General features: G+C 48.7%; 1 protein-coding gene across 1 annotated transcript; it reads right to left on the bottom strand.

Annotated features, from left to right (window-relative positions):
- Positions 1 to 10,600: 10,600 nt before the first annotated feature.
- Positions 10,601 to 24,454, bottom strand: LOC119373727 (retinol dehydrogenase 11). Its single transcript, XM_037643789.2, has 7 exons — positions 24,333 to 24,454; positions 17,293 to 17,503; positions 16,206 to 16,442; positions 15,057 to 15,149; positions 13,650 to 13,835; positions 12,755 to 12,864; positions 10,601 to 10,842 (listed from the first exon to the last, which is right to left on the bottom strand). Exons 1-7 carry the CDS (start codon positions 24,405 to 24,407, stop codon positions 10,663 to 10,665), a joined length of 1,092 nt encoding a protein of 363 aa, XP_037499717.1. The 5' UTR covers positions 24,408 to 24,454; the 3' UTR covers positions 10,601 to 10,662.
- Between the last annotated feature and the right edge of the window lie 1,388 nt (positions 24,455 to 25,842).

Raw genomic sequence — 25,842 nt, forward strand, 5'->3', positions numbered from 1 at the left:
CGTTCTAGCAGATTTAGCACGTATTCTACCACTGTTTGACTATCCCCTCTTTCTTCCCACATTTCTCTCAACATTCTAAGTGGGGAACGCAGCGTTCTGCCATACACTAACTCTGCCGGTGAGAACCCCGTGGCCTCATGTGGGACCGTACGCAAAGCGAACAAAGTAGCTGGAAGACAGCTTTCCCAGTCTTCCTTATGCTCATAACAAAGAGCGCGCAACACTCGCTTCAAGACTGAATGCCATCTCTCGACGCTGTTTGATTGAGGATGGTAGACAGAACTGTGTATCAACCTTATCCCAAACTTCTGTAAAAAAGTTGTAGTTAACGAGCTCGTGAAAACCGACGCTTGATCAGCCTGTATTTCTGCCGGAAAGCCGACGCGTGTGAAAACTGACAGAAGCGCGTCTACTATTTCTGTCGAAGTGGGCTCCTTCAGAGGGATTGCCTCTGGAAACTTCGTGGCTGGGCACAGCATGGTGAACAAATACCTATAACCCGACTTAGTTGCTGGTAGGGGACCCACTATGTCTATCACCAGACGTCGAAATGGTTCTGATATTATAGGTACCAATTTTAGCGGAGCTTTCCACTTTTCCCCAGGCTTACCCGTGCGTTGGCACGTGTCACAGGATCTTACAAATTCCTCCACATCTTTGAAGCACCCAGGCCAATAGTATTCCATTAGCAATCTCTCTTTGGATTTCTTTATTCCTAGGTGGCCGGACCACCCGTTTCCATGGCAGAGGTTCAAAAGATCCTCCCGGTATTCTCTAGGAACGACCAATTGATCTAGAATCCGGCCTCTTTTATCCCTGTAGTGCCGATACAACAAACCTCATTTCTTATGCAACGTCACGTTGCCCCTAGCGATCCCTTCTTTAGCGTTAAACTGTAATCTAGTTAAGCTAGGATCGTTCTCTTGCTGGGCTGCCAGCGACTCTCTGTTTACTCGTACAAGCCGATCAAAGTTTTTCGAGGCCGGCGACAGTACTGACCCCATTTTGCTTGTGCGAGTGTCAGCTAGTTCTCCCTGATCTAGTTCCGTTGATAAAGTCTCATTTTGCTGATCAGTTGACTCTCCCTCTAGGTCATGATCTAACTCCGTCAATAAAGCCTCATTTTGCTTATCAGCTGGCTCTATCTGCGCGCCTGTAGGGTTACCTAACTCCGTCTCTGTTGACGCTGCGATTGGTTCTTCTGGTGCCACAGAGGCGAGCTCTCGCGCCTTGGACCGAGTCAGCGCTTGAACAGTTCCTTCTCCAAGTTTCTGACCCCGCTCGCGCAGTATCCTGTCTGACCGATTTGAAAATATATACGGGTACTGCAACGACAGAGATGTCGAGACCGCTGCCTCAGTCACAATTTCTCCAAACGGCCCAGTGATCGTTACTTTAGCCATAGGTAGGCAGACGCTGTTTTCCTCTACAACCTGTTTGATCCACGCCACTTCTCCCGTAAAGTCATCTACAGTAATGTACGATGGGTGGACAATGTCCATGGTGGCGCCGCTGTCCCTGAGCACTTTGCAAGGTTTGCCGTTAACCTCCAGGTCATGGAGATACGGGCGTAACAGCTCTATGTTCTCGTCACTTTCGTCCGCGTAGGAAAAAACCACCTTAGGACTTCTGCAGTTTGCCGCGATATGTCCGGTCTTCTGACAGTTATAACAGCGAATGGGTCTGAAAGCCTCGAACTCTTTTCTTTGGGAATGTCCACCACTCGCGCTTTCACCCTTGTTCTCTGGCGTACTTGTTTCTCCCCTCGGATTGTCTAGCTTTTTCGCCTGTGAGCCCTTTCTGAACGAAAACTCTTTCCGCGATCCCTTTCGCCCGTCCGGTCCTCCACCCTCGATGCTCAGTTTTCTACGCATTGCGTAATCTTCGGCTAACTCGGCCGCCCTTTCCACAGTGTTTACGTTATCTCTGTCTTGCACCCATAGCCTCACGTTCTGTGGAATGCTCCTGTAAAATTGCTCTAGACAGATGGTCTCGATGACCCTGTCTCTACTCTCGTAGGATTCCGCACTTTTCAACCACTCTATTAGGTTTCTCTGCATGCCGTAGGCAAAGTCCGGATATCCCTCACTATCCTTCTTTTCTGTGTTTCGAAACCTTTGACGAAATGCCTCGGCTGAAAGGCGGTACTTCTTTAATAAGGCAGCCTTAACCTTCGCGTAATCATCTGCCTCTTGCGCGCTCTTCAGCCGCTTCATACGGTAACAGCGAAAGCAACCGCTGCGACCATGTACTTGGAGCAAAGTTCATCCTCTCGCAAGTCCGTTCAAAACTCCCGAGGAATATTCCTATATCTTTCCGACTTGAAAAGGGTTTAGATATTTGTCCATGCGGTATGAATCTATCTCGCTCACTCTCTCAGGAGCCCCTCCACTCGTTTGAGCCAAACGTCTGCTTTCATTCTCAAGTTCGATTCTCCGCAACTCTCTTTCCTTCTCCCGTTCCTCTCTTTCCTTCTCCGTTCCTCTCTTTCCTTCTCCCGTTTCTCTCTTTCTCTTTCCTCTCTTTTTCTTTCTTGCTCCTCAAACCTTTGAAAGCGTTTAACGCGGTTTCAATCTCCTCCTTACTGGCACTTTCCATGATCAGCTTCACAATTTGAGACCTGCCCATTCCTTCCTCAACCTCAATGCTTAGATCCTCACATACAAACAAAAGTTCGTCTTTTAGCATTGTCTTTAACTCCATGACTGCTGTTTTGCTTTGGTCCTGCTCGCTAATAGTTAGGTGATCCCTATAACTCACTCAATACTCATAAAGAGGTGATCTACCTAACCCACACAAAAAACAATCTAGCTTCTACACTACTTAAGTGTACACACAAAATGAAGCCTGGAAAGTCATAGCAAAGACCAAGCACTCACCACAACGCAGCACCATGTCGCAAGGTCCATCTCACCGCTGCCAACCAGTTGTAAGGAGTGGGGTTCGGCGGGTCTCGTTACGGTAGCTGGCTCCCAGGGAAGAGACGCGTTCTTACAAGAAGGAACGTGTTTATTTACATGATGAAGTCAGGAGGTGAAAAGAAGAGAAATAACATCAAAAGTCTTCGGCTTTATAGCCCCGAGACTGTCACTGCATAAGCACTGGCAAACCGGTGTCAACGTCTCCCGCCAATCCGGTGACCTGTCGTCCTGGCGTCCGGCCTCCCGAAAGGAGGCAAAGAGTCACACAATACACTCGCCACGCCCCGAAGACTCGTAGGTGAGAAGGTCGGCGAGGAGTTTCAGTCCAAAGGGGAAAGGGCCGATGACCTCCGTTTCCACTGCCAGTAATACTTGGAAGAAGTGTTGAATGATGGCTGCCTCGGGTGAAGGCCCCACCTGGGTTGATGGGAGCGTCTTCAACGGCGCAGTCCCACGCTGACCAAAACGCACGACAAAGCGGGTGTGTCGAATTCCGGAAAACACGCAGACCGCTCCCTCCGGCGCAGGTTAATTTTCCCTGCTGCGGTAGGGTAGAAGGCAGATGTGGCTGGGTGAGAAACTCTCCCGCGGTGCTATCTCACGCAGAGAACAACAAGCCAAAAAGGGGTCTCCGAATTCCGACGTCCTTTTTCTGGGAAATCCGTCCACAGCGACATGTCCGCCCGCCCGGCAAAAGCTCCTACAGGAAGAATCGGCATTCCTGCCTCCGTCTAAGCGCCGATACGGGGGGAGAAGACAGCATTCCGGTAGACAGCTGTACGCTCAATAGCGTCGGCCTCGATGAATTTTTAGGCCAAACGTAACAATATATATACATACATACACACATACATACATACGCATATCAGAGGCATGACGGTGAGAGAGATAACACAACTTTATTGTCGACAGACGTTATGGAGGTAGGTTATCCGCCAGGCTGAGCCTGGTGGCCACCTCCTCTGCTCTCTGTATGGCCTGTAGCTGAACTCCCAGGCTGGTGGAGGTCAAAAGCTTCTCCCACCCTTCGGGCGAGGGAGTGTCCAGGAGATCGGGAGACGTGAGGCATTCCCTGCAGCCCCAGAGAATATGATGAAGTGTGGCTATTGACTCACAATGCGAGCAATACGGGTCAATCGTGTCGGGGTATATACGTGCATAAATATATGGGCACGGGTATGAATGCGTTTGCAGTCGGCGCCAGACAACCTCCTGACGCTTTGTTGACTTGTGGTGCGGGGGTGGTTTTAACTGCCTCAATAGGCGGTAATATTGTGTAATGTCATGATATGATGTCAAGGCTTCACCAGGGTCCCCCGGATCAGAGGCGGGTCCCACCGCTCGGCTGGCGAATTCTCGAGCATATTGGTGGGCCGCCTCGTTTCCCGGGTTCCCCGCGTGAGCCAGGACCCATATCAGCTCAATGGAGCATAGTGTTTCTTCCTCAACATCAGTAAGGAGAGTGGGGAGGAGTAAACGCAGTGTTGTGGGGGCCACAATGCCACGTGCAAAGTTGGAAATAGCGGCCTTTGAGTCGTTTAGTATAATGGTGAATCCAGCTGCTGCCGCTAGGGCTATATGGCCGCTTCCTCGGCTTCTGTCGTGTTAAGCGCGCGGACGGAACCAGCAGTTTTTACTCGGGGTGAATCTGCATTGACGCCGGGAAGATTGATTACACTTATTGCGTATGCATTGGTCAAGTATCGGTATTGGGCGGCGTCAACGTACGCCACGTCAGGGTTGGACGCGTACTTTTTGTGCAAGGATTTGGCCCTCGCTTTCCTTCTGCCGTCGTGGTGGTTGGCCAGCATGTTCTTTGGCAGCGGTTTTATGAGGAATTTTTTTCCGATATTTGGCAGGGGGGGACTATCGTTGCCCGTTGGAGAAACCTCGTGCCCGATTTTACATGACGGTGACGGCGGCGGCAAAAATCAGCCGAGAGTGTCCATATATTTGCTATCGCAATAATAACGTGAAAATCGTGTCGCGTACGCTGTCAAACCCTATTCTCCAGACAGGTGTGGCACATACCCGTATACCACGGGCCACGTTAAGCGGTTGTGCGCCACAGGGGATTGACAGTTTATATCTTCCCAGGAACGGCGTAACGAAAATTGGTAATTTAAATGCAAGAGCGTAAAGAAATACCGACATCGGCAGCGTTGACCGGACGAATGCAAAGAATAAAAATCAGGATCCCAACAGGAATCAGGTATTCTACCACAGAGCCCGGCACGTCTTAAAACTGCTTTGGAAAAAGACCCTATGCAGGTGTAATGTCGGTGCAAAGTCAATTGTAGTTGCAGTGATGGCTATCTAATTTTATAACAAACCAATAAACATTATATATGTACACCTATGATACAGGCGTCATACCAGCTAGTTAACGTCAATTGCGGTTCCACTGCTGGCGCCGCTTTCATAGAAGTCTAATAAACATTACAATTGTGTTCCTATAATTCAGCAAGCTGTTTCAAGCGTTGCTCGACCCCGGGGGAATACGCAAGCAAACGTTACGTATGATATTCACATAATCGCACCGTAAAGGGCACTTCGTTTCGATGATACTCACGTCTGTGCTCTAAAGTGAGTGCTGACGTTACGTCAGACAATAAGTTACCCTTTAAGCGCCAGTGTTGCCGACGTGCCTGGTAAGGCCACGATGTGCACACAAATGCTACGCTTACAAAAACACGTCGATCCACCTCGTAACGCTTGGCTCAAAGACAAAAAAATGCAGCATAGATAACCACTCGCTGAAAGCATGAAACCGGTTCCCATAAGGCGTGGGATCTGCCGAGTTTCTTTTTTTTTTTTCATTTTCTTTTCATGCCCTCCTGTTCCTACGGCCTTTCTGTCCTCAATCCCCATCCGCTATACAGAGTAAGATGTAGGCGTACACGCCAGCAGAATTTTCCGTTCTTCGATAAAGAGCAGCTTTCTCTCTCCTCTCTCTTTCCGGATCACTGTATAGCGCGATCTTCCTAATTCCTTTTTTCCTTGTCGTATCGTGTTTCAACTAATGTATATATCTTCCTGGAACCTCTTTACGATCAATTCCGCATTGACTCCAGTCTTTGAAAAAGCTCACTCGATAACAGTCATGTATCATGCTTGTGTTCACCTTCGAGAGAGTCAGAGGAAGCGCACAGAACTCTGCCGGCGCATGAGTGCGTAGGCGCCCACTGGCTCGTCTGTGTAAGCAAGCGGATCGATATGATGTCAGATGCACGCGACGCTGTAAGGAAGATAGTTTAACAATATTGCCGGATACTTTTTTTAAGCAGACATGGCACTAAACATTTTCCCAGACGGTGTGCCACAAAAGGAGACAGAAAACCAGCTGTGGAGAAATCTGGTTCGTTTACCACGGGACGAAATATCGATCCAGAGGATGCAGCCGCAACGCAGCTTCAGACAGTGCGCTGTACATTTCTGTGCGTCCTTGTTATTCGAGGTACGCGTTACTTATTACATTACGAGGTATGCGTTACGAGGTATGCTTTACATAAATAAGCCTCTGCTTATTTATGTCAGAAGCGCTTTAGTGGCCCTTTTGATCAACCATACCCCCTAATAGGGAGTTTTAGAAGTAGCGTTAGAAGTTACTTAGAAATACTAAGTGCCTTTGATCTCCTTAATGAAACATGTTATACTACTCTAATGTATCACAGCTTAATCTGGTTGACATGTTAGACAATCAGACCATCTTGATTTCTTTCGCGTTATATCAACGAGAATATGAGCTATACATCCCTTTCATGTCTGGTCGCCCTTCTGTCTCCTTATGGTATTCCTTAAGTCATAGTTTTCAGTTTGCGTTTATCCTATACAAACGATGAATAACGGTTTCTCTGCCTGTCTTGAATTAAGAGCTTACGATCATCCGAATGCCGTGAAATCGGGACGACAGGCTAAAGAGGTTGGCACCTTCACACTAAAACAACCAAAAAAGAAACAAAAAAAACATTTCATGTTACTCTTGCTTGGTGAGTTCCGACTTGCCACGTTTATAACTCTCTTCAACGCCACACCTCAACTCTCCTTTGAAGATTATTATAACCTCTTCAGAGAGCTGTGGGAGGCGTGAGTCTCCAAAAGAGTTAAGGTGTATCTTTAAAGAGAGTTACATATGTAGGAAGTCGGGACTCGCCATACAGAGTAAAAGGTAATCGTTTTCTTAGAGTTCAACTGCGAGTAGCTGCTACACACCGCAGCATCTAAAATGAGACGTACAGTCGCGCTCAATATGACTTGCAACATGGGAACGCGTGGCCTCACGGGCTCAAAGTTCGCGCACGGCTTCCGATAGCCATTATTCCAACAACTAAACGCTTTTCGATCATTTGGAGATGATCCCAAACAAGAAAATTTTATTTAGTTACTGAAAGAGGGCAAGTTGATGCCATACGGAATCCTTGAACTCGTCAGGCCATGCGTTCCCGTGTTGCAAGTCACATTGAGCGCGACTGTATACAAGCAAACTGACAGTGCACGCTCACATAATGAACATCACTTCTTTATTTAATGATGGCGAGTCAATCTCGGAATGGCGCTCGTACAGCGTCCGCAGAGGGTCCACACCTATACGTGACGTCAGACGCACAACTGTCGACGTCACACTCGATCCGTACAGGGAGTCAAGAGTTGCGTATTCTGTGGCGCTGGTGCACATTCGTAGAACGTGAGCTCACGTGTGGTCGGCACAAGGCGTCCGAACGTTAACGCCACTGAAAAAATTGCGCGCCCAACAAGACACGCCTACAAAAGCGTGAGGCTGGAACGTAAAAAAAAACATGAAAAACTGTGACTTAGATTTCAATATAAGGGCTAACAGAGCACGAAGAGCAAGGTGTTTGGGGAAAGCGCTCGAAATAGTTCAACCTATCTAGTGCAACCATAGTTCAACAATAGTTCAACCATAGGCGTGCAAATGGGGGCAGGGGGGCGGCCGCCCCCCCACCCCCTAATACCTTCTCTTAGCACTGCGTTCTCATCGTAAGGGCCTCAGTGGGAGGGGGTAGGGAAGAGGGGGGGGGGGCGCTGCGGTCAAACTAGGCCGACTTCGCTACTCCCTTATGCGTTGCCCCCCCTCCCTGCGCATGCCTATGAGTTCAACCGAACAGGAATACCACGTTATATCCACGAAAAAAAAAAGAAAATCCAGTGCGACTATAGACTGTCTTACGGATAGGTTTCGGTGCCGCCATATTGGGCTGTTAATTTCGCCGTTTTGAATTTTTCGTAACGAAACGAACAGCGCCAAGGTCGACACATACGCATAAAAACGGTTGGGGGCATCCGACGTTTTATGACCTTGTTAATTTGACTTCGCAACGTACAAAAATAAGAAAACGTTCGTTTAACAGCCCAAGATGGCGGCGCCCATGTCGAGGAAGTAAAATCGCCTGTATACATGTTTGGCACCATCGTACGAACACGCAGTGAATTTATAAATTACCGAGTCATCGACGCTCCTCGGAAGCAAATTCCAATGTATGGTCCTGGCCGACGTGTCCCGTACCTGGAATCGGGCGCGTAGTCGACGCAGCGTTTTAAAAAAAACGACTTGCTCAAAACTGCTCGAGGACAGACACCACAAGGACAGACACCGCACTGAACACGACTGCGACGTTCCCTCCGACTTCAGGTAAAGGACACCTCGTCAGTGCTGAGTCAGGAGCCTGAAGTATTACCTTCCTGAATGCTTCGTTCCTCCTGCCCCTTCCACTCGAAACGTGGATGTCATTTCGCCTAAGATTCCGATGATCAATGTCGCCCTCAGTAAGTGGGAGCGGAGGCATGACAATGTCATTTGATGAGCATAAAAGGGGCACCGACACGAACATTTTCAGTTGTCGCTTTTTCGTCAAATGAAAGGCCGAAGCCGCCTAGAAAATGCACTGGTAAGTGTGAATGAGCCCTGAAAAGTTAATTACAAGGTCTATTTAAAAGTTAGTTTCGGTTCCTAATGCACCCTGACGTCACGAACACGGTACGCTCGAGTTTCTCGTCACGAGCTCGCGCAAGATATCGCGACGTTTTCACCACCGCTGCGCTCCGTGGCATCGTTGGTAACGCGCAAGAGGCCACTTTGTGTGTTTCCGCACCTGTCGTCATCACAACTTGCCATACTGGTGTGTGAAGTCAACATAATTGGTACTGTAGCCTGGCGTTACGCTAGTGTCGATGTCAGTAGGTGCGCCATGCGAAAATTTACATTAACGTCAACGTACCTCATCAGCATATGCTCAGCTTCACGCTTGCTCAGAGCCGTCTCCTTACACAGGAGATCTGTAAGGCGTAGTAAACTCGCCTTCGAAAATTGGTGTCAGTGAGCAGAACAAGGACACTGGTAGAGCTCAAGAAATCATTGCGCTTGTTAAAGTTCAGCAGTTACTTGCTGAAACGTTATTTTGGAATTGGGTGCGGTGCTTCTTCACTCAATATCGTCGTCAAAGCGAGTCCACCGACAAGCACTCATGATTTTCCCCCTCGAGTGAAGAGGGGTTGCGAAACTGCTAGACGCAGTAAGTGCTGCCTCGGGACATATGAGACTCGGCAGCTGTTTCTTGCATTCTGTGAAACTGTGGATCAGTATCTCGTCGAGACCATTTTCTTTCTCTTTTGCCTAATGAATCACGAGTCATGAATGCATGTTTGAGTGACGAATGCATGTGTGCATGAGAATAAGAGGCAAGCACTATCGGACATTGAGACGGTGCCAAGGCATACACCAGGAGAGTACTTACATACGGTCACTTCTTCCTAAAGCTGCTTACACCAAGCTTTACCATCACACTTATGGTTAGTATCACTAAAAAGTGTATCAGTGTTAAACTATCTGTGCATATGGCTGCTGCGACTAGTTCCATAAATATTTCCTCGTTTGCTCTAATACGTTGCGCCTATAGCATTGTCTAAATGGAATGTACAGGTTTGGACGAGTTGCTTGTTCTGATATATATCCTATTTTTGAGCCAAAACTTTGTGTGTTTGACTTGAAAGGGCAATATTGAACGAAAGGTGTTCACAGCATCCTTAGCTTGTCACATTCATAACAGTTCTCTGAAAGACTAGACTTCTTGCCCGCTGTTAATCTAAGACAATGGCGATACGTTGGAACAGCCTCTTGTGCAAAGCTATGTTTGCGCGGAATGACAAGTTGGGCCAACTTGGTAGCGAGTCATCCTCAGCACTGCAGTTACACGGGCCAAGCAGTGAGAATACGGAACCTACCATATTGTCGTTGCGTGTGCCTGCCGTAATATGGTATTGCTGATAATGATTTCCAGTGGAACATGTACGGACTGGTCCACTGTTAAAGATAACAGTTGCGTGAATGGCGTGTTCGCATTTCGCTCTCTTGCAAAAAGCATAGTGGCTTAGATTTGCGTAAGACTATTGGTGGTTGACAGTTCTGACTCCTTTTCCCAGAGTAGTGCCGTGTACAACCTATGTCTTCATGTCCACTTGCAGTTAGGGGGTCAGAGATATGGAAGCTGTTAATTTCCTAGTGCTCCATTTAACAGTGGATCGTACTGTACATTCGTGCCCCCCCTTTGGGCACTCTTATGCTTCGAAAAGCATTGCTGTCTTCCCGGTGTTCCTCATTCGTGAAGCTAACGCATGATTCTATGATTAAGGGCGCCCTTTGCGGCCACAAGAAGAAAAAAAAAATTGCGAAATCTCTAAACCATACCCTCGAACCTCAACGCCATCACTTTTTCGCTCCACGTCGTCATATACTGAGGCCGGTGAGTTTTTCGCTGACTTCCCAGAGTCTCCTGGCGAGTGTCGGATCTTCGGCGTTCTTGCTGGGCAGGGCTCGCCGGCAGTCCATGAAGTACTGGCCGGTCACCTTGGCGACTTCGTCAGAGACGGTGAGATATATGGAAGTCTGCGCACCTTCCTGAGGTGTCTGCAACACAAAACCAAGTTTTAGCAGCGGAGCTGTTTAAACACTTCGTTCCGCCGTTTCGCGTGGCAAGCAGAAAGCGAGTATGTGCCAAGCAGTTCCTAGCATAGCATAGCCATGCATAGTGTAGTGTAGTATAGTATAGTGGTGGTGGAAAAGGGGGAGGGGAGAGGGTGAAGCATAACATAGATTTGTATAGTATAGTATAGCGAGACGGTGAGAAACGGAAGTGAGGGTGAAGAGGAATGATGTGAGGATGAGGGAAAGGAGGACGGAAGAGGGTAAAACATGGCATAGTCTTGTGTAGTACAGTACAGCAAGGGGTGAGAAAGGGAACTAAGGGTGAGAAGTGAGAAGGAGAAAACGGAGGAAGGGAACGCCACTGGCTCCACTGTTTCCTCAGTCTTCGCACCACCAGTGCGAAGTTGCCCGAAATTTTTCTTCTTTCTTTTTCGGTACATATGAAGCACGTTGTGAGGTAACCCCACAGAACACAGGCATATCAAGGTCTAAACGTCACATTGAGCGAGAAGCGAGAAAAACATGTTGTATTTGGCACTTTTGTGAATATCCTTTGAGCGACTCAGACGTTAGAATGCTCACAGAGAGCAAAAAAGTCACAGTTCCACCGCAAGGGCGAAGCAATGAATGCGATAGCAACAAATTGTAGTGTTACACGAAGTGAGGCTGGCAGCTAACTTGTTTTGTATCCGATCTCGCGTAACTACAAAACGCTGGTGTAAGAGAATACGGCCGCTCCTTGGAGAGATGTTCTGCGCATAGTCCCTTCGTGTTGAGAGCGCAGCACGTAGAAGGGTATACGAGCCGCCCGCTGTGATGGCTTTCGAGATAGTGCGCGCGCCAGCAATCGCGACCGCGCCATTAGATTCAAAGTTCAAAGTGGCTGCTCGCGCGACAGCTCCCCCCCCGCCCCCCCCCCCCCACCTCGCGTTTTTTTCATGGTCGTTCAAGACGGGCGGGGCGTTTCCTGTCTGCTTCTACGGCAGGCCTCCCGAGCGCGGTGATGTTATCGCATGCACCCTCCGAGCGAAGGAAATGGGCCGGATCGTTTGATCTCTGCTTCGGCCGCGTTAGTCGCCCCCGCTCGCGCGCTTTTACCCGCGGTAGAACATACAATGCGCGGGGGATCTTATCAATTTGGACTTCATACCGGAAGGACATGACGGCGACGGCAAAAACCGGTCGAGACTGTCTATATAATTGCTATCGCAATAAAAGTTCGCGAATATAGAGTGGACCGTACGTGACAGCAGCACCCTCACTCGCGTTATGGCGGGTATACGAGTGATGCCCAGGTGCAAACGTGTTTAGAACTTTTCACGTCCTTGAGAACATCAAGTACAGTGGCCCAGTCTGCGGTCTATGCATGCCCCTAATACACAACACTTTATATGATTCTTTCCCATACAGTTTGAACGTTCGCACACGTGTTGAGAATCTGCATTCACGTTTTTCACAAGTTACGGAGGCCTCTGTTATTAAGCCATATGGTGTGACCCCTGGCTTTTATATTTGCAAGAACCTCATTCACTAAAGGTTTAGCTGAAGTTCTTTATATATAGTGCGCTCAAAAACATATATAACACGATTAAAAAACATGGCGTTACACGACACCGGCAGTGATGTTCTCACACAAAAATTTTAAGGGATGACTCTGCGTTTCCTGTGTTCTCGCCCGTTTTCTGTCAAATTAATGCAAGAGCAGCATTGAAAGAATCGGTTACCGTTCTAAACTTCCACAACGCTCCTCTTTAACGTTCCTTTAATTATGTGCATGCACCTTTAATCGATGGCGAGATTGATCACCCGAAGGATTGAGAAATGTCTGTTTCAAACGGCTCTACAGGTGGTCAACGAGTAGACGAGTTAGATGTCAAGGAAAAGTAAAACACACCTTGCCAAAGAAGTAGAACAGAGCGTTCATCGTGATGTTCATGAGGCCGACGTAGGTGCTGTTGATGTCCGTCTGCACCGCGCCAGGATGAAGAACGTTGGCTGTCACGCCTGGAACATTTGCACACCACGAAATGTAAACCGATAGCTCTTCGGGGTGTAAGCGAATCTGTTGTATCAAGCAACAACTCAACGCGTGTAAGTCAAAATACGTAGACCACCATGATATAAAGCGTATACAAGATGGAAAAAGTTGCGGGATGTCGCGTCTAGGGAAGTACGAATCCCAACATAAAAGCGTAACAGTCGTGTATTCGACTAGCAGCAGCAGTGGGCGAGCATGCCGACGCTACGCTCGTCTGAGTAGCGAAGCAACGAGACTCTTCCAAGCTTGGCAGCTTGGTTTTGTAGCCGCCGCCGGTGACGTATACCTCGGGTAACGCTGCGGTGGCGCTGTGGCTTATCGGAACGCAGTGCAGCGGGTAGCCGTGTCACGCCGGGCTGAATGATATTGAGGTGCAGGCTGCGCGGCTTTATGCGCAGTGTGTGTCGCCACTAAGTGCGTCATAATACTGTAAGCGGCATAACGTCATACAATTAGTGATAACTAACCGACAATCAAGTCAAGGGAAGTATAGGGTAATGTATTTGTCGTAATTATGATATCAATGTGAAGAAATTAAAGTGGACGAAAAGGCAACCTGCCGCCGGTGGGGACCGAACCTGCAACCTTCGAATAACGCGTCCGATGCTCATCTGAGCTATACAGCGGCGGTGGTCCTCCCGTCTACCTTATTGGGGCATACCTGTCCATTGACACCTGGGAGTGCTAGCTCAGCAGGCAAAAGTTTTGTTCTTCGTTTTAGTTGGGGAATGGGGAGCGCACATACTCCTACCGGTTCCGAGAAGCCTCCGGGCCAGCTCCTTGGTGAAGAGCACGTTAGCCAGCTTGGTGTCGCTGTACACCTGCATGGGCACCCGGTACTCGGCGTAGTCCAGGCGGCCGGGGTCGATGCGGCCAAAGTGGTGCAGGAGCGACGACAGCGTGATGATGCGGCTAGGAGCACTGGCCTTTAGCTTGCCTGTGAGTGAGCATAGGTCGGCAGAACGATCGAGACTCACTCAGCCTCACTCATAAGTTATACATATTCAGTCTTACCATGACACACCAACTTCATAGTCATCGTAGTTCACTCGGACTCAAGCTCACGACAATTGCACTCGACGAAACTCACTTGGACTGCAGATATCACCAGAATTCCACTCGGCCAGGCTCACTCGGACTCAAGCTCACCAAAAATAGTGCTCCTGTGAGCTGAAGCTCACGGAGATTCTGCTCAGTCGTGCCTAGTCGGTTCTAGCTCATTGAAATTATACTTAGCCTGAATCATGTATGCCAGAGTATGTCTGAGCCTGAGTGATTCAACCCATGAGTGAGTCTGACGAACTATGTCTCTGAAGAAAAAGTGCTGCATTGCCAAGTAATTATCTCTCGATGATGCTACTCTACCCCCACGAGGCTCAAGGCGCTTCGCACTTCTTCAGATGCGGCGCCTACACTTTACGTGGTGGAACCAAAGTACACACAACGGGTCCCTTGGTCCTCGTGTTCGTTTCATTCGAGCAACAGTGGCTTCATCTTCACGCCTGTGTTTGTCTGTGAACCATGCATCTTCTATTCGATAAGCTGCAGAACCATACGCCTCTTGTATCTGACCACTGCTCCGCTTGTAAGATTTTTCTAATGAACAAGAGCCTTGGTGAGAAACCATTATCCCGTCGTGTTGAAAGTTCGTACAGAAGTGGCACCTATGCCGGTGCATTTCAGGGTCACGTTCGGACGCATTAGTTGCATGTTTAGCCCAGGACAACTTACTACAGGATGTAGCCTTGTCGCCGTTATGGCGGCGCCGAAAAGAAAGTGTAGACTGTGGCGGCCGTCTCCCATGGTAACTGCCAAACTAGACGTCTTGCCGTTTCCAAGCATGACTTTCGAGATCGGGTATAGAGCGCGCGCCGGTCGACTTCGGAGGTCATGTATGTGGGTTCATAGGATCACGAACTCTATCTTTGTTTTCTGGCATCGCAGCAAAGCCACGCGGATATAAGCGAGCAGTGCACACACACACACAAAAAAAGCATACGTATTCATATACGCTGTATACATTGAACTTCACGTAGTAGACCAACCTTGAACTGGGAGCTTGCCATTGTATAAGGCGTCTCTCATAGGCAGCTCATGCGAGCTTTTTGGGAAAACGTACCTAACCGGTCGATCAATCAATAACTCGACCATTACTCACCGAGAAGTAAGTTCGTAAGTAGGAAGGGTCCCAAATGGTTCGTCTGCAGAGTTTGCTCGAATCCGTCAACCGTTTCCACTCGGTCCGGAAAAGCTGAAAAGGGGAACGGCGTAAACGAAGACGCGATTAGATCTCTCAAATACTATAGTTCTACATCTGAAATTCGATTTCGCCTGGGAACACAACCATTCGCTAGAGAGTCTAAAGCATTCGTTAAAGAGCTGCGGGCATCGTTCTAGTTCACCCATACACCCACGGCATTGTGCCCACTGAGTGGGAGATGTTTAAAATATGACGCCGATACGCGGTAGCGGCACACTGATTCAATTAATGCTTCCGTTCACTCGATCAATTAATCGCCACCCACCTCGGCCTCATTTTTCGAAGCACATTCGCTTTAGCCTCGCTTTATGACAGCAATGGACATGGCTGGATGGATGGATGCAAAACTTTATTCTAAAATCCTGGGGTGCGCGCCGAGTCGCGCACCGGGCCGCTCCCACGTTGGGACAGTCTGGCCAAGCCCCACCGCCGCATCGTGGGCCCTCTGGACTGTCCATAGTTATTTTATGCGAAAAACCGTTGAAACTAAGTAACAGAAAAATAAAAATATTCGTCTTTCTTTTTGTTCGCTTGCAGCTGGAACCTGTATAACTAAGGACTTCTTATGTACCGACTGCATGGCGGTTGTTGCGGTTGATATACTTTCACAACGAAGGTACTTTTATAAGAAAACTAGATCTTACCGTACTCCTCACTTAATGCTCTTAATATATCAGGAAAACTCACAGGAATGCCGCAATTGCGGACACGAATCTTGTAATTTTGAACATTTGCTCTAACTGTGCTGAGCTATAGAGACCTCATCCCTTTAAACCAAGAACTCCTGGGAATCCGTCCTCAAGAGTCCAGGACATCTACAACTCTAGGCCGTCCAGAAAGCCCATGCTATTGCGGTAGGTCTAGGTCTGCCAGTACCATAATATGTGAAGTCATCGGCTCATCCCGGGCCCGCCCAGACGTGAGCTCTTCAAGACTTCAACAAAGTTCTTGTCATGTCATGTCAAGCGTTTTGAAGATCGCGAAAATTTTCTTATAAATGAATTCCTCTGCTAAGAAAACCCCCGAGGCGAGAATGAACGCGCTCACGGACGATTCCGGCGTTGTTGATGAGCACGTCGAGGCGTTCTTCGCTGTTGTTTATGTCGTCGGCGAACTCGCGTATCGACTTGAAGGAGCACAGGTCCAGCTTGCGCACAACCACCTGGCGGCCGGTCTCGTCCAGGATCTCCTTGGCAGCCGCTGCCGCCTTCTCCGGGTTCCGGCAGGCCATGATGACTCGGGCATTGCGCCGTGCCAGCTCCTTGGCTGTCTCCTTGCCGATGCCTGCGCCAAGAGGAGAGGTACGCAGTGTTGTACATTATTATTGCGATAGCATTGACATAGACTCTCTCGGCGTGTTCTTGCCGTCGCCGTCGCCGTCATGTCTTGTATAACACCCAAATTGACAACATCGTCCCACGCATCGTATGTTCTACGCGCGGGGAAAAGCGAGCGAGCGCTTGGGATGAACGAGGCTGAAGCTCAGATGAAACGAGCCCGCCATCTCTGCCGCACGACGGGCTCATGAGATAACATCACCCCGCGCGCGAGGCCTGCCATCGATGGCACCTCAAGCAGAGAGGAAAGGCACCGCCCGTCTTTCGTCGGGCGAAGGAGCATAAAGGGTCGCCGGAGGGAAGGAGGGGGGAGCTGCGTCTCTCGAGCAGCAGCTGCGGACTTTGATCATAAAGGTGCAGTCGCTAGTGCTATCTGGACAGACATCAGTAGACGGCTCGTATACCCTTGTAAGTGCTGTGCTCTCACCGCTGACTTCGCGTTGAGACGAAAGACAGCACGAAAAGCGCCTCGCTCCTCGGAGTGGCCGTCTTGGCTCACACCTGCGTTTGTAGAGTTACACGAGATCGTATACAAAAGAGCTTGCTGCTAGCCTTACTTCGTATAACATTCCAATTCATTGTTTGAGTGATTAACATTATCCTACTGCGCCGTTGATGTGAGATGCCTGCATCGATGCAATAGTTAAGATGCAGCCTCTAAAAATGTTTCATACAAGAAAACCCGTTCAGGAAAAGCGTTTCTAATGTGTAACCTCACCTGTAGCACCCCTGCCCTATGGCACTGCAATACGAGCCCAGCTAACCTGTTATTACCAGTTGGGTTGTGAAAGACGTACCAGTGTTGGCGCCCGTGATGATCACCGTGCGGCCGGTCAAGTCCTTGTTGGAGGTGCATCTGCCCACCGTGAGACGACTGTACACCTTGCACACCATGCACACCAGAGCGAGCACCGCAAGCACGAGCGAGGTGGCCCAGCCGAGCAGCTGGTACAGGGAGACGTCACGGAGGCGAGCAGCCACCACCTCCGCCAGTCGCGGTTCCGGAACCTTTGGTGAACGAAAGGGAAAGGTATATTACTGTTCATGGTAATCATTGAGAACAGAAATTTTATTTCAGAACGCTGGCCTGCCTCCAGACGAGGGACAGTGAAAGAAGCAGACAAGCTTGCATTGTCTTCAACTCTGACTGTCCCTGATCGCCATTAATGTTCTTCTATATGTGCACTAACTTTCACAGCTGGCGATTTTACTGCCTATTGTTTGCGCTCAGCGCGGGACACAGCAATATTTCCAAAGCTCTTGCAAATAAGCCAGCGATCTTTTTTTACCACCGCGGACCGCATTCACGAAAGCTATTTAAGTTACGGTTTTTTTTATGGGAGAAATTCAGCCAATCCTGATGCTTCACATATCATATGAAAAACCGACTGGCTAATGATAAAAAAACACAAACGAAAATCTTCTTAATTCGGTTTCAGTCTTTCTTTTATTCTTTTGCCCAACTTGCCTCAGCATGGTACCCTACTGCACACGATGTACCCGGCCAACTATACGTCTTGGGGTGTAAGTCCTTACTCAGTTTGAAACGACCTGCATCGCGTGGTATGGGAATGCGCGGGGCACCGGCGTACCATCCGTAATGCACGATTAAACGAGGAACACTGGGACGCCCAGCGGAATAGCCCGGATCCTGAGGCCTAGCGCCACCTTGTGGGCAGGGCACGGTAGGCGGCTAGGGCCAATGGCATACAAGGCTAATGAAGCCATCCACACAGGACGATAAGCGAATCGTCTCCTATTCCCAGTAAAGTTTATTACATCTTCTACTTTCTCCTCAGTGTCTTTTTATGTCATTTTCCTTGCGCTCGCAGTCATTATTGATAGAGTTCGGTCCACCCTGCACTTACATGTCTGTCTAGTTCGGACTAGACGGATGACTTCGTCCGTCTCTGTCTAGTTCTATTGTTCGTGCTGCTGCTCGTTTCGAAAGTGACTGCAGCCAGCAGTCACTTTCGAGTGACTGCTGGCTGCAGGGGTTCAGTAATTCAGCACCTTAATCCCCGCAGTTTCCTCGAGTCAGTTTTATGCGCTTCGTACCTGTGAAGGAAAGTGAAATATAAAGATGTGTATATGCGTAGCGCATTTTGTGTAATATAAGAACGAAAACCCAAGATATGAAAGAAAGAAGTTAGTCATGTTTGCAGCGAGTGCGTTTGGAAGTCGGCGCCACCACGCACTCAAGGCTGGGAGAGCGATGCGATCTTTGGGCTGTCGCTAATGGATGCGTGACGCGATCACTTAGAAGCTTTTCTCTTTTTCCGTGCCGGTTCTGTCCCTGCCTAATTGTCCTGCATTAGGCGGATGCCGTAAGACATGGAAAGATCAGTAATTTAATTTCACCTCCAAAGACAAATCGTCCCATGCACTGCACTTATTCTGAGAGCCACCTCCCATATGCACACGGTTTCGCCAGGAGGTTGAGGGAGGACATGCTCTTAAGAGCAGACAGGATTTTTTTGTTTTTATTTTTTGACAACAACTTGATCGAACGAATATAAAGTGCACGGTCGGAAAGATCAACAAATGGCTAAATACTGGAAGAACGCAAGAAGAAACTTCAAGCAGGTTCACTATCTTAACGTCGCGAAGACTGGTTAAACAGCGGAGACGGTGGCATCAGTTTGCTATTTCATTGCATGACTTTGCTCTATAGCAGTTTTGCCACCATCGGGAAATTCCAAATTCATGTTGACGCTCCCGGCGGGCAGCTTCTTCCGGAGAGCGCACGACTTAGCCATCGCTAAAAACTATAGACACCTCCTTCATTTTTTGTGGACCGGAGGTGAGTAGTGGAGCTCGCCCAATTCCTGTGTCACTTGCCCGCTAGAGCTGCGTTATAATGCAACTCATAGCGGGTAAGTGACACAGAAAATCACTGCGGAGCGTACGCTCCGCAGAGATTAACCACGACCTTAAACCGCTGCGCTGTTAATAACAAAATGAATACTTAATAAAGTATCTACAAATAATATCGCAATAGAAGACACCGGTGGCTTTCACCGTTAGTGCGGGTTTGTAGGGGCGACTATATATGGAGGACAACAAAAAGAAGAACGTTAATGCAATTACGAGCACCTGCTGCCGTTGGCTGCACGAGGGTCTGGTTGCTGCATTGGAAAGCGGAGTGGTATGTTGATTTTTCTTTTTGCACACTCCCGGACGGATGCTCCGTCCGTCATTCGAAGCACGTTCATCGCACAAACATACTAACGGAAACAGATAGTGCAGGTCGGAAGAAACGATTAGTATTCCATTCGACAGCGTTGGCTGCGTGGCACTGAGAGGTTCGCCTTAAAGGTTATCACATTTCTAACACACCAGAGCCGATTTGGTAATCAATTATGTCCTTTAGATGTCTTCGTCAGCAGTCAGCATACATAACTCGCCTAAGTGGTTGGCTGCTGGTATTGCAGCTTCCCGTTCTCTGCGAACGCGGAACAGGAAGCCGGAACTTAACCAAGGTGCTTAATCTTACTTGACAGCTCCGCACACAATGGCCTCCGTGCCGCTGCACACAAAGTGGGTCACTGTTTCGACCGTGCACCATGCGACCTACGCACGAAACAGATATAGATAAAAGCACTCAAGAGGGCGAGTGCTGTCGAGACAAGCTTGAAGACAGACGATGGAGGAAAGAATGACTTGAGTTTGCATTCATTCTCTTTCGCTCCTTCTATTTCTATTTCTATACACGGACACTGCCACGCTGTCGTCGTCCTTCAGTGTCTACGTCGGTTCCTGTTTAAAGCGCGTCAAGCGTGAGACAGATTGAGGACGGCCGCGCCACAGAGTCCTGCTCCGTTTTCTCGCAAAGTTCCGTGCAGTGGGTATGGCGCATAGGTCGGCAAACTCACTCATGAGTCGACTCACTCAGACTCAGATCGAGTCGTGAGTATGAGTCTCAGTGAGTCCGGCTGAGCAATATATGTTGGTGAGCTTAAGTCCGAGTGAGTCCGGTTGAGGAAAATTTTAGTGAGTCTGTGTCTGAGTGAGTCCTGTTGAGGAAAATATTGGTGAGTCTGAGTCCGAGTGAGCTCTCAGAGCAAATTATAGTTCTTGAGTGAGCCTGAGTGAGTTCCAATATTTTTGCCGACCTATGGTATGGCGTAAGCATTCAACACTCACAGTTGTGTTAAATGAACGTCTTGTTTTGTTTAAATGCACACAAGCTGCTCAAACGCCAGGCATCCTACTTATTCAAAATGTGTATGTGCACTCTATATGAGAGGAGTGTTCCAATGTGCTCATAATGCTGTTGATCGCTACCGTCTCACCAGACTTGGCCACCATGTGTTAAGACCATCTTTCAAGCCAACAACCGGTATGGAAGTATCTTGATTCGAAATACACTCCTTGTTACGCACTTCAAACGCCCTCCGTGGGTGTCTATACCGAAAGAAAACACTTTGGATACGCTCATAATGGTGTCCACTAACGTTGAAACCAGACTTGTGTGGCCATCGCGGGCACATCAGACTAGCCTGCTGACTATCGGTTCAGATATTTTTATCGTAAACAATTACGGTGAATTAATCAAGTTTCCTGTTTTTAACATCGACGGCAAAAGTTTATTACTCCGTCCGTACTTTATGCATGTTTGTACGTGTATGTGCGCGTGTACATACATGCAAGCAAAATTACGAAATTTCGGGAGAGGGAAGGGCGGGGGGGGGGGGGGGGTTGAACCCCCCTCCCCATATGGTTGCGCCAGTGAACGTTGCTCCGTGCAAACGTCGACGGTAACGCTTTACAATCATCCTGCAGTCATCGGCACCGTTTGCAAAAGCCGGAAACAACATAAGTATGGCCATGTATAGACTCAACTCATCGGCAAGCAACACACAGCCACTTAGGCGGTAAACAACAACAACAACGACAACCACAGCCAAACCACTTCAACCGCAACGAGTCACGCGGACCCCGTCGGATTATCGGAGCGGGACGAATTGTACTGCACTCCGCAAAGCGGGAAGGACGGCGCATGCAGCTTCGAGGAAGCCTCTTGTTACGTCTCGGAATGGCGTCACCTTCTCCGCGTGCACAAGTTTGCTTGGCTCATATAGACGGCGCTCTTGGAAAGATGGAACCGCAGGAAGTTACGACGAAAGACAAGAATAAGGGAAGCTGAAACTAAAGAGAGGAAAATGCGTGAATCTGGCAAGGAAATGGCGGCGTATATACGAAGAGCACGCGCGGTTGCGTAGCCACAACAAAGCATAAGTCTCTGTCGTGGAAAGCGCTTTCTCTAGCTGCTTGCGCATGCGCAGAAGCTTGTCGATGTAACACGTTGTCACGCGTCTCTTATGCATTGTTTCGTTCGTCTTCTTGTTGCTGTATTTACGCTGCTTAACAATTAATACAGAGAGTCGTAAAGTTCCCGTTTGGGTAACGATATTTTTGTTTGTTGTACGCTGTGGTGTTATCAACCACACAGTGACAATCTTGCTTTGTTTTTCTTCAGATTTTTCAACGCGTGGTGGTGGGGCCGTTATACCGCCGTCCGATATTTTTTTTTTTTTTTGACAATATGCGTTTCCTTTTTTTTCCCTCCCTTTTCTCTATAGCCTGACATTTCATCATCGTGACTAAAGTAAGCCGTGGCGTAATCGAGCAATAAACGTCTACGATAACGCTCACGGTATTACGCGCGCTTGCATACAGTGCTAACTCGCCACGGCTTTTTTGTCATTATATATAAACCTGTCACAACCCAGTAGTTATCACGCCAGCCTCGTCTTCAAATGTTGAAGTGGATTAGAATTAAAGGCGTACAGAGACGAAAATTTCCCATTACCATTTTTTCCCCGTTAAATGAAGGGCCAAGCCCTCAGGAGCCTAGAAAATGCGCTGGTAAGCGTGAGTGCGCCCTGAAAAATTATTTAAATATGTTTTAAAACCCAGTTTCGGGTCCTACAGTACCCTGACGTCACGACCTTCTCGTCTGATGCTCGCGCAAGATATCGTGACGTTTCCCCGGCCGCTCCGTTCCGTGGCAGCGTTGGTGACGCAGAAGCGGCCATTTTATATCTTTTAGTACCCGACGTCACTACGACTAACCATACTGACGCTTGAAGTAAGTAATCAAATCGGTAGTGTTGCCTACTACTATCGATGTCACTAGGTGCGCCATGGAAAAATTGACCTTAATATTAATATAAATATCTTATCAGCATTTACTGAACTTCACACTTGCTCAGAGCCGTCTCCGTGTAGAGGAGATTTGTATGGCGTAGTAAACTAAGCTTAGAAAATTGGTGTCAGTAGCCCTTCAAGTGAACTTGAACCAAGCACAGCCATACGAGAGTGACAGGTTGTGGTCTATATAATACTACAACTATGTGTCACCTGCCATGCACTTAATCTCGCACGAAATTAATGAACCCAACAATAATGAAATGCACGCAGATGCACTATGCCCATAACTAGGCGGCGCCGAACGCAATTTCGGCTTCTCGACAAACCGTAACTTCAGGAAAGATTCACCCAGCAAGCGGCGCGGAAGAAATCGTCCGCTCGCTATAAGGAAAGTGGCTAGTGAGGTTCGTGACCTAAATATATGTACACGCGTAAGCGCTTCAAGCGGAATGCGTATAGTAGGTGGTTTCCATTTCGACCCTTGCACATGCTCGCGTGTTTCCGCATTCGGCCGTGCGTACATTTCTGTGCATGTCTCTAAACACAGTGGGTCTATAGGCATGCACCCAAAGTGCTGAGCCTCAGAGTGCTGGGCGCTGCTGGTGGTCGCACGCGCTTCAAGCTGTGTTCTAAACAGGCCAAGCACGTCTCTTAGGTGTTACGTTAGGAGGAAAGAAAACGAACTGCGATATAGGAACCTTCGAACGGTCCGCGAACCAGGAGGAGATCTGGACCGATTAGACGAAGAACGCGTCTCGAAGGCGCGCCAGTAGGCATTATAGGGGAAAGTTTTCGCAGGCGAGATGAAGTAACCGCGTTTGTTTAGGGAAGCGAATGTGTAGCGGGAAGAAAATAAAATAAACGGAACACGCATGGTTACGTGGTCCTCGGACATTTATTCAGCGGCACGCAACGTGGCGATAAGCGTAACTCTTTCGCAACCGATCTTGAAGCGACGACTGCTGCGGTGTATGTTGCGAAATAGCGCTATCTATAGTTGTTGCTCAGGAGGATGTGCTACCATACTGAAGCTGTTGTATTAGGCAAGATCGAAATGTACTTTTATAACGCCGAAGACGTAATAAAGGTTCACAAGAAAGCAACATGCCTTGTTTTCTTACTAAGAGTGAACAAGTACATGACCGGTAACAGCATGGGCTGGTATTACGTTCCGCTTCATACGCCTGGAATATATCGTGGACATTACACTTAACCACAGAGGGCGTGCTGCTGTAGCTCCATTCACAGGAGCACCCGTTCCACACAGGGTAAATTCGATTTTTGACAGTTATCGCAACACTCCCCAATGACTCCGGCTGGGCGCAGACGGAGTAAGCGAGTGCTTCACGACGGAGTACGCAAGAACCCTTGATGGTTGGAGTCAGCCATGGGACAGACTTTTACACCCTGATAAAGGAGCAGCCAAGACACCCTGCCTGTCTGAAGTGCCCCAACGATCATGAGCTGCCGGCAGAATGCTACATACTCCCACTTGCCTAAATGTGTCTAGCGATACTGCTTGTGACAGCAGGAGCACAGGTCCTGCAGTACGGACAATACATGATGTTAGCCTTACTACTCTAACCAAAGAAGCTTTGAGGACATCCGAACTCCTTCAATCTCTTTCTGGACCAACATATGATACCTTCAAAGGACTGTAAGGTCAAAGCAAGTTCCTTACCTCACGAACGAAGTCTTCGACGGGGCAGTAGTCCAGCTGCGACGGATCACTGATCCTCTGGGCAAAGAGATCCATGGCTGTAAGCTTTTAGTGCTCGTGTTACGAAGATGGAATGAACGGATAAGTGGTAATGTTTTGTTACTACAGATGATAATCTCGATGACCTCGGGAAGCTTCGGGGCTTGGTTGTCGGCGTTCTACAAACAGGAGAGGAACGCAAAAGACAGCAGTTACCTACGAACAGGTTGCAAGAGCTGTCCGGAAGCCAACGGCGATCGCAAGTGGCGAGAACGAATGGCGAAAGTTATGGTAAATATAGAGGAAGTAAACGATCTCTTCTGCCACACAGTCTCATATCCTCGTTAATGTTTGCCTCTAAGCGTCAGCTTGTCAAGTGTTCCGGGCGAGTCCACAGAAGTGAACAGTCTGAAGTGTCAAGCATTAGGGTGGTGATGCTAAGACGAAAACCAACGACTAGGGGAGTAGGAAGTCTTTGGCAGCAAATTTCCTGTTCCTAAAATGCGAAGTTCACTTCACAAGCCCTTCAGAAACGTCGCGACGAGAGTTCAAACCTTCGCGATCCGTTGCTTGCTTCTTGCATCCAATGAGGTAACTAGGAACAGGAAGAGGAAACGAATAATGTTCCACAGTGAACTTTCACTTCGTCAGCTTCTGGAAATTTCGATCTTGAAGAGTTGTAACTTCCGGTCAAGCTGCCGACGTTGCCTTCGATTAAAGTCAGCTCGTGAAGAGACTTCGGGCACCTTTAGTATCCACACGTATTCGGATGAACACGCGCTCTGCAGGAGCCGTTACGTCCAGGGAATCTCTATAGAGCACTCGATGACAGGTGACTTGAACTTGGTGAGGATTTTCACTTCTGGCTTCTGAGCCGGGTATGTTGCGACGTCTGGTGAAAGGGTGTGACTTCGGTGCTGACTTCGAAGTGGACTTCGGTGTGGACTTCGGTGTGGACCTCAATAAGGGCTTCAACTTGGACTTGTTGCGACGTCCAGTGAAAGGATGCGTCTCCCGTGTTGACTTCGACGTGGGCTTCAGTGTGGTCTTCTGCGTCGACTTCGACGTAGACCTCGTTATGGACTTCGCCGTAGACTCCAATGGGGACTTCGATACTCACTTCGTTTCCGACGCACGGAGAAATCCTTCAAGAAAGTATTTGGTCTGAGGACGATCCTTCCGGTCTAGCGTTCGATAGGTCACCTTCGAACTGCACTCATGATACACGAGACACACCTCGAACTGCACTCGACTCGTGCCCGCATCCGCGGCACGTCCGCACTGCACTGCCGGAACCACGAAGTAACCCTCCGGAGGAAAAACTTCGCTCGGTTGAGGGGAGGAACTCTTTTACGGGATCCTAGGCGTGGCGGCGTCGAATCTGACAGGTTACCACGAGCCGAGCCCCAGCACTGAAATAGAAGGGAACGTGACAGATAAAAAAGGAAACATAGAAAGTAACGGACTCCGTCAGCCGACGCAGCACCGAGAG

This window comes from Rhipicephalus sanguineus, chromosome 11 (genome assembly GCF_013339695.2).
Source record: "Rhipicephalus sanguineus isolate Rsan-2018 chromosome 11, BIME_Rsan_1.4, whole genome shotgun sequence".
Lineage (NCBI taxonomy): Eukaryota > Metazoa > Arthropoda > Arachnida > Ixodida > Ixodidae > Rhipicephalus > Rhipicephalus sanguineus.

Bases quoted from the DNA above. Each gene is read 5' to 3' on its own strand.
- LOC119373727 (XM_037643789.2), bottom strand. From the start codon at position 24,407: ATGGATCTCTTTGCCCAGAGGATCAGTGATCCGTCGCAGCTGGACTAC. The intron at 15,150-16,205 runs GTGAGCGCGTTC...TCCCCTTTTCAG, and splicing joins CAACAACGCCGGAATCGTCC to CTTTTCCGGACCGAGTGGAA. The intron at 10,843-12,754 runs GTGTGTTTTACT...TTTGTGTTGCAG, and splicing joins TGTTCTACTTCTTTGGCAAG to ACACCTCAGGAAGGTGCGCA.